We start from the raw sequence: 8,246 nt of genomic DNA, 5'->3' as shown, positions 1-8,246 counted from the left end.
TGCATACCTAATAACATGGACAACAGTTGTAGAAAACTTTTCGTAAGTAACATGGACAACACTGCATACATAATAACATCCTTACACAATTAGCATTGGTCATATGTAGGTCTCTTGCCTTAACTCAAACAAAGAATGCGCAACATCAGGAAGAAAATAATATTATTTTTCTGAAGATAAAAGTTGAAGTTATTTGCTTATATAAATTAAGTTTGTAAAATGGGCCCGTACGTACATTGCGAAGGAGAGAGTAAGTAACGGGCTGGGGCTGGGCCTGGGCTGCGTTGTGACGCCGCTCGCCCGCTGCCTCCGTCTCTTTCCTAAATCCCCTCACTGCTGAACAAGTCAAACTTCAAATCCCCTTCCCTCCCACTGCCGCGAGGCTCGCCAACCGCCGGCCAAGGAGGACGCGGCGGCGGCCACCCCCGAAATGCAAGTCAGGAAGAGGCGCAGGCCCGTCCGAGCCGACGGCCAGCAGGATCCGCCGCCGCCGGGGGGCCTCGACCTCGACCTCATCAGCCGCCTCCCCGACGCGGTGCTCGGCACCGTCGTCTCTCTCCTCCCCACCAAGGACGGCGCGCGCACGCAGGCCCTCTCCCGCCGTTGGCGTCCCCTCTGGCGCTCCGCCGACGCGCCGCTCAACCTCGCGGCGGCCCCCGACCTCGCATGCGACGACGAATCACGGGCCGCGCTGGTCTCCAGGATCCTCTCCGGCCACCCCGGCCCGGCCCGCCGCCTCTCGCTCCGGCTCGCCCTCGCCCTCTCCCCCCGCGGCCCGGGCGAGGCCGACGGCTGGTTCCGCTCCGCGTCGCTGGCCGGCCTGCAGGACCTCGAGGTCACCAACCTGGAGTGGGGGAGCCACTACCCGCTGCCGCCGCACCCGCTGGCGCGCTTCGCGCCCACGCTGTGCGTGCTCAGGCTCGGCGGCTGCCGGTTCCCCGGCCCGGCCGCGCCGCCGCCTCCGAGCTTTCCGCGCCTCAAGCAGATCATGCTGTTCAATGTTGGCATCTCGGAGGACACTCTGCAAAGCGTCATCTCCGGCTGCGCTGTTCTCCAAAGCATCTCACTGCACAACATGAGCTTCGGTCGCCTGTGCATCAGCTCGCCGACCCTCAGGAGCATCAGCGTCGAAGGTGTCTTCACCTTCCGGGAGCTGGTCATTGACGACGCCCCTTGCCTTGAGAGGCTGCTGCCGATTTACCCAGACGATGGTCCGGCGACCATACGGGTAATCCGGGCTCCTAAGCTGGAGGTACTTGGTTTCTTGTCTCAAGGCATATTCAGGCTCCACCTTGGAACCACAGTCTTTCAGGTACTAGCAAGAACAGTAGCACAATCAGATTTCTTTATATGCAGCCTATTGTATTATTCTGATATCACACACTCGGTTTCCTTTTCCCCAGAGAATGATTGCTGTCACCATGACAACCAAAATGCGCGCACTCAAGATTTTGGTCCTCGAATGTGCTCCTAATCTGGATCTTGTTGTTGACTTCCTCAAGTGCTTCCCCTGCTTGGAGAAGCTCTATGTCATTGTGAGTGTTGCTATCTGTTGCCAAAACATCAGTGCTTCAGACTTCTGATAAAGTGAACTAGGAGTGTTTAGGTGCTAATTTGTCATCAGCTGCCTTAATATCATTTCCTTTTTCTGTCCCCAGTTTAGTGAAGGAAAGGATATGAATATTGCGGGGAAGTACGATCAGCTTGATCCAATTGAATGCCTTGAACTCCATCTAAAAGAAGTGGTGTTGAAGAATTACTGTGGTGGTCATAGGCTATATATTGACTTTGCCAAGTTCTTTCTTTCGAACGCGAAAGTGCTAAGGAAAATGGAAATCGGGGGCCGTTACAACTACAAATCCAACTGCAACATCGACGACTGGATGTGTTATCTACGTAGGCAGCTACAGTTGGTGAATAGAGCTTCTGAAGATGCACGCATTGAAGTAAAAGTTAATAAATTCACTCGCCATGTACGTACTCATGATTTGTCAGTGGCTGATCCTTTTGACTGAGCCTTGATCTAAGTGTGTTAGGTTGTGTTCCCTTGCTTGTATGTCTAGTGTTGCCACATCCTTGTGATGATCTGTAAAATTGTCTACTCACTTGAGCAATGGAATGCTTTGTTACCCTACCCACTCGGGAGCAAATCATGATCGAGGAGGTGGTGACTGAGCCAAGGATTAGAATCGGAACTTGCAAATTTACAAGGCGTTTGAATGCTGCTAGTATTTGTGTGTTATGTACAGTTGGTACTTGTCGTTTATCTTTTGCTCAATGTCATATTGTAAGCTGCGACATTATCTCTGATGGAGAATCTGTTTGCTTGCGCTGCTGCTAGCTAACACTGTCTCTGCCTGGCAACAAGTGCTCTTGTAGTTGAATGTGGTTACAGAGTAGGGGACAGCGTTCCAGACGTGTTCATACATATCATGTTCAGTCCCAGTGCAGAGCCGCACTGACTGTTCATACGTACTGTATCATTTTCCCCGTGCTGCGATGTGTCGTTTTGAGCACCTGATGTCTGAATACAAATGCCAAGGTGTCCCCAAAATTTGCCTCTGAGATTACAAGCTCGTGTGTCTCCATCGTTTGGATGGCGACCTGCATGCTTTCAGTCCAGGGGCAGAGGGTGACCAACTTCAGCTGAGATCGCATTCCTCTTCTACAAGAAGAGTTTTGCTAGGACTATAGTTAAATAGAATTCAGGGATGCCACATAGCCCAAGCTTCCCCGTAGCGAACTAAAAACACATCTACTAATCTTTCTTCTGCTCAAGCAACCCCATGACAATGGAACGGTAGACTGGCAAATAGATGTAGGAGAAAAAAATACCAGGAAAATAATAAGAACAAAGGTAGCAACATATTACTCCCTCCGTTCCTAAATATAAGTCTTTTCAGAGATTTCAGTATGGACTATATACGGATGTATATAGTGATATTTTAGAGTGTGGATTCATTCATTTTGCTCCGTATATATTTCATATTGAAATCTTTAAAAATACTTATTTTCAGGGGCGGAGGGAGTACATCCCAGGCCTCAAACAGAGAGCAAAAAGTTTAGACATGAAACATAAGGTAAGCTCACAGCTGGCGAAGATTAGTCTGTTGTTGCGTGTCTACGTTGTGGATCGTCTTAATCTTTCCCAGCATCGCCCTCGGCATCGCCATGTCTTTCCTCTTGCCCAGAGAGGCAGCCACAACTCAAAGAAGATTGACCGTTTAAAAATGTAGTCAACGGGGTGGTTTGGAATGACTACCTTGGTAGCAAGTTTGTTACAACAATTCCAAAACGCCTAAGGTAACACCACAAACATCCGCCATGCAATACGACGGTTTTGGCCATGTGTGTATGGTTCAAAAGCTTGAACCGTATGATGAGTACTTGGCCACCTAAATTTTGTTAAGAATACAAGAATATGCGTGCAGTCAACCAACATTTGTGCCTGATTTTGACGGGCCATCTTACTAGAAGATCGATATAGGCAATAAGGTCATGCACGTTAGTTAGGCTTTGAGCATCGCCTCCGATCAATCATCTTAACTGAATAAACCAACGACGTTAACCAGAAGGAATATGTAAGATAATCTTTTCTTTTCAAAAGGAGGGTTTATCCTCGCCCGCCTCTGCATTACATGATGCACACATCCATTTTCAAAAGATCTGGTGCTCTGACCTGTGTTCATGTCATTTGATATGGCCTTCGAATGTTGCCTTTTGAATTAAGCATCAATTCAGTCTCATCACTACTACTAGAGTACTAGGTTACCCCTTTGAAACTGACAAGTTGTCCGTGAGCCAAAAGGAGTGAATTTCTTTTGTTCATTTTTTTTAGTTTCACTTTTATGCATGGTTATTCTTCTCTTCCTATAGCCGCATAATGCTAAAATCATCCCCTACCAATATGGGAAGAGATTTCAAACCATAAATCCGAGCAAGAATCGCAAGGAAGTCAGATTTAAGCTCGGGCGTGCTGCCCCATAAATAATCAAAAGAGCCCATGTGAAGCCATCACTTCTTGATTGAAAATGAAACCTTTTTTGAGAAAGTACCCGTATTCATAAACCAGACGTACACCATACAAACACAAGCCCACCACAATCCCCTGTTATTGATCAACCGCATCGACTGGATCAGAGAACCTGGATCTCGATCCAAACCTCCTGCACACTCCTCCGCTAAGCACACACACAGGCTTAGAGGATAGGCATCCTCCCAAGACCCACAACGCTTTTGGGGAACAGCATGGAGTAAACCTTATTTCGACGTGTCAGCACTACCATTGTTTGACTACCAACACCAGGAGATGCCGCCAAAAGTCCCTATCTAAAATCCTAGTATCCCCCACTTCCCGGCACCAAGCGTCCGCCGGAGGCGAGGGAGAACGATGGGATTGGCCCACAGGAACCCCCCTATCGCGCCATTTTTTTGTGTTATTGCACTGTTGTTTCTGGATAGCCCGAGAGAACCCTCTCTACTATCGATAACTTGAACATGAAACTTGACCACAAAGTCACCAACCCCCATATCCAAAACCTCAAATTTAGTATAATTTCGATGTGAGATGGCCATTTGTGTTTAGTGCCATTATTAAGAAATTGGACCTAAGGGTGGTAACTTTATTGTGTTGCCAATTCACTTGGGTTGATAATTTATCCTCACTGATTTACGAATTGATGGATCATGTGTTGATGAGTGTGGAGTGGGAGTAGATATTTCCTTTGGTGATGGTTCGTGCTCTCCAGAGAAGTAACTCCAACCACACTTCTCTTCTTTTGGATTCTGGTGGGTAGGTCATCCGAGATACAAGGCTCCTTTTTTCCTTTGAAACATCTTGGTTTGAGAGGGAAGGTTTTCTTAATACTAGCTCATGAATGGTCAAAGGAGACTAAAGGAGTTACTAATATTGAGAAGTGGCAATTGAAAATTCGGCACCTTAGAAAATTCCTTCAGGGTTAGGCTAAGCATATTAGAAAAAGAATGTCTCCTCGGAATTGGTAGTACTTTGGACATTAAGGTAGAATCCATGCCCCTCTCCACAACAGATTGTGAGGCTAAGCCAGAGGCGAACGAATTCTTGGCTAACCTTTTGCGTGAGGAAGAAATTAATTGGGCTCGATAGGCAAAATTAAGATCTATCCAGGAAGGCGATAATAATACGAAGTTCTCCCACTTGATTGCAAATGGAAAACTCGAAAAAAAATCTCCCAGCTTGAACAAGATGAGGGCCATTGTGGGTTTGGACCATCTGAAAGCTTACATTACTAACTTTTATAGCGTCTTTTTGGCTCTTCACAATCCAATTTTACATCCCTGGTGGAAGATACCACTGATGATAAAGCTCAACTCTCCACCGAGGAAAATGAAGTGTCGACAACACCTTTCCAGGAAAATGTGTTTTTTAGGTCATATCTTAGATGGATCATAATAGAGTCGAGACCAGATGAGTTCCCCACTGAGTTCTATAAAAAATGTTGGGGATCATTAAGGGAGATCTTCTTGCAATTCTTGAGGACCTATACACTAACGATCTTCCTTGTTTTGTCACAAATTTGGAATTTTCATGCTTTTACCTAAGAAAGTAGATGTTGTTTGAATTGAATAATTTAGACCTATCTGCTTGTTGAACGTATAGATTGTCTACTATTGCTCATAAGGTCGTGCACTAAACGTAGATTGCCTTTATGCCTAGTTGTAATATTCTTGAGGGAGTGGATGTCCTTCATGAGACAATCCATGAAGATTCATATGTAAGGTGGACTTTAGATGGCCTGAGACAGAGTAAAATGGTATTTTCTTCCACAAGCCCTTTGCATGAAAGGTTTTGCGATTGAATGGAGGCAACAAGTGACATCTTACGTTCAGGACGAGAGTGTTGGGGTTAAGGTCAATGATGACAACGGTCATTATTTCCAAACCTATAAGGGAATGAGGCGTGGTGACCCCAAGTCACGAATTTTATTTAATATTTTGACAGATTTGTTGGCTATTCTGGTTGATGGAGGTGTGTCTATCCTCCAGTATGCGGATGACACAGTCATTTTTATGGAACATGACCTTCGAAAAGTGGTAAGTTGATCATGTGTATATTAGAACAACTTTCAGGTCTCAAAATTAATTGCCACAAAAGTGGGCTCTTCTGTTTTGGTAAGGCCAAAGAGGAGGAGGGTCCGTACAGGCAAATATTTGGTTGTTAGATGGGATCTCTTCATTTACATACCTCAGGATTCCCATTCAACACCATAAGCTCACCACCAACGAATAGAAATTTATTCAAGATTGATTCAGAAAGAAGCTCAACAGTTGGAAGGGTAAGCTTTTTTCAGATGAAGGATGACTTACCCTTATCACGGTTTTCCTTAGTAGCTTTCTGATGTACTCCCTCTGTACCAAAATAAGTGTCTCAACTTTGTACTAGAGACTAAGGTTGAGACACTTATTTTGAGACGGAGGGAGTACATGATATGCTTTTTTGAGATACCTAAAGGGGTGTTGAAAAGGCTAGATATTTATCGGTCTATCTTCTTCTGGGAATGCGGCGATCAGCGGAAAAAATATAGACCTGCTAAATGGGATATTTTGTGTTGGCCTGATGATCAAGGTGGATTGGGCATTGAAAATACCGAAATAAAGAAAAGTGCTTAGTCAACAAATGGTTGTATAAGCTACGTAATGATGAAGGTGTTTGGCAAGATATGTTGTACCTTGACTCCAAAATGTTATCTCAAGTAGATGCGAAGCCTACCAATTCACTATTTTGGTGGGGTTTGAAGAAGGTCAAGTCATCCTTTTTAGGAGAGGTTCTTTTAAGGTTGGTGATGGAAAATTGATGAGCTTTTGGGAAGATACATGGTTGTGGTGACACTCTATTAGCTCTACAATTCTTTACCCTGTAAAATATTGTGTTTATAAAAGAGGATTCAATGACTTCTTTTCTTCGGGCTAGTCCTTTGAACATCCAATTCCATAGGGCTTAACTTGGTGACAGGCGGTTTAAGTGGATCCATTTGGTTTCTAGATTTATGTCCGTTTAATCTAACATAGATGCCAGATTCGTTCTAGTGGAGATTAACCATTAATGGTGTCTTCACTCTGAAGTCTATGTATGTGGATGTTATGAATTCCGAACCTATTTTTCATAGTAAACATGTCCGAAAAACAGAGGTTCCTTGCTAAATTAAAGCTTTCATGTGGTTTTTTCCGAAGGAGATAGTTCTTACCAAACATAGCCTTGCTAAGCGGAAATGGCCTGGTAGCAAAAAATATTGTATTTCAGATCATGAGGAGACAATACATCATTTGTTTTGCCTGTCCATTTACTATCTCGATCTGGCGCATGATTTATGTTACATACAATTCATTACTACCAACAAGTATTTCAAATTTGTTTGGAAACTGGTTGGATGGTACTAATTCATCATATGTTGAAGGGTCAAATTCACGTGGGAGTTTGTGCCATCCTCGGGGAAATATGGAATTGTCAAAATAACAACATTCTTAGCATATCATCTAATCCTAAATTCTTGTAGGTTAACTTCAAGACTACATCTTTAATCCGCATGTGATCGTCATTAGAGCGTGTGGACGGACAAACACTTATGGCCTTTGGGTTTAGCCGGCCAGAAACTGTTGCGCGGGGTGATACGTCTCCAACGTATATATATAATTTTATGAAGTATTCATGCTGTTATTTTATCATTCTTGGATGTTTTACAATAATTTTATAGCAACTTTATATCATTTTTTGGGACTAACCTATTGACCTAGTGCCCAATGCCAGTTGTTGTTTTTTGCTTGTTTTTTACATCGCAGGAAATCAATACCAAACGGAGTCCAAACGCAACGAAACTCCACGGATATTTTTTATGGACCAGAAGGAACCCAATGGGCCAGAGCTGCACCTGGGGGTGCCCCGAGGGGGAAACAACCCACCAGGGCGCGCCAGCCCCCCCTGGCGCGCCCAGGTGGGTTGTGCCCACCTCGGTGGCCTCCCGCACCCCCTCTTTGCACTATAAATTCCCAAATATTCCAAAGCCCATCAGGGTTAACCTAGATCAGAAGTTCCGCCGCCGCAAGGCTCTGTAGCCTTCGAAAACCAATCTTAGACCCGTTCCGGCACCCTGCCGGAGGGGGGAATCATGTCCGGTGGCCATCTTCATCATCCCGGCGGCCACCACGATGAGGAGGGAGTAGTCCACCCTCAGGGCTGAGGGTTTGTACCAGTAGCTATGTGTTTAATCTCT

At 45.1% G+C, this 8,246-nt stretch overlaps 1 protein-coding gene across 1 annotated transcript; it reads left to right on the top strand.

Moving 5' to 3' along the window:
* The first annotated feature begins 372 nt into the window (after positions 1-372).
* Positions 373-2,294, top strand: LOC123178603 (F-box/LRR-repeat protein At1g06630). Its single transcript, XM_044591474.1, has 3 exons — positions 373-1,312; positions 1,404-1,535; positions 1,659-2,294. Exons 1-3 carry the CDS (start codon positions 431-433, stop codon positions 2,013-2,015), a joined length of 1,371 nt encoding a protein of 456 aa, XP_044447409.1. The 5' UTR covers positions 373-430; the 3' UTR covers positions 2,016-2,294.
* The last annotated feature ends 5,952 nt before the right edge of the window (positions 2,295-8,246 follow it).

This window comes from Triticum aestivum, chromosome 1D (genome assembly GCF_018294505.1).
Source record: "Triticum aestivum cultivar Chinese Spring chromosome 1D, IWGSC CS RefSeq v2.1, whole genome shotgun sequence".
Taxonomy (NCBI): Eukaryota; Viridiplantae; Streptophyta; class Magnoliopsida; order Poales; family Poaceae; genus Triticum; species Triticum aestivum.
The sequence above is the reverse complement of the archived record's forward strand: the minus strand, read 5'-3'. Positions and strand labels throughout refer to the sequence as shown.

Excerpts from the sequence above, each read along its gene's own strand:
- LOC123178603 (XM_044591474.1), top strand. The coding sequence starts at position 431 with ATGCAAGTCAGGAAGAGGCGCAGGCCCGTCCGAGCCGACGGCCAGCAG. Across the intron at positions 1,313-1,403 it reads TTGGAACCACAGTCTTTCAG|AGAATGATTGCTGTCACCAT; the intron begins GTACTAGCAAGA and ends CCTTTTCCCCAG. Across the intron at positions 1,536-1,658 it reads TGGAGAAGCTCTATGTCATT|TTTAGTGAAGGAAAGGATAT; the intron begins GTGAGTGTTGCT and ends TTCTGTCCCCAG.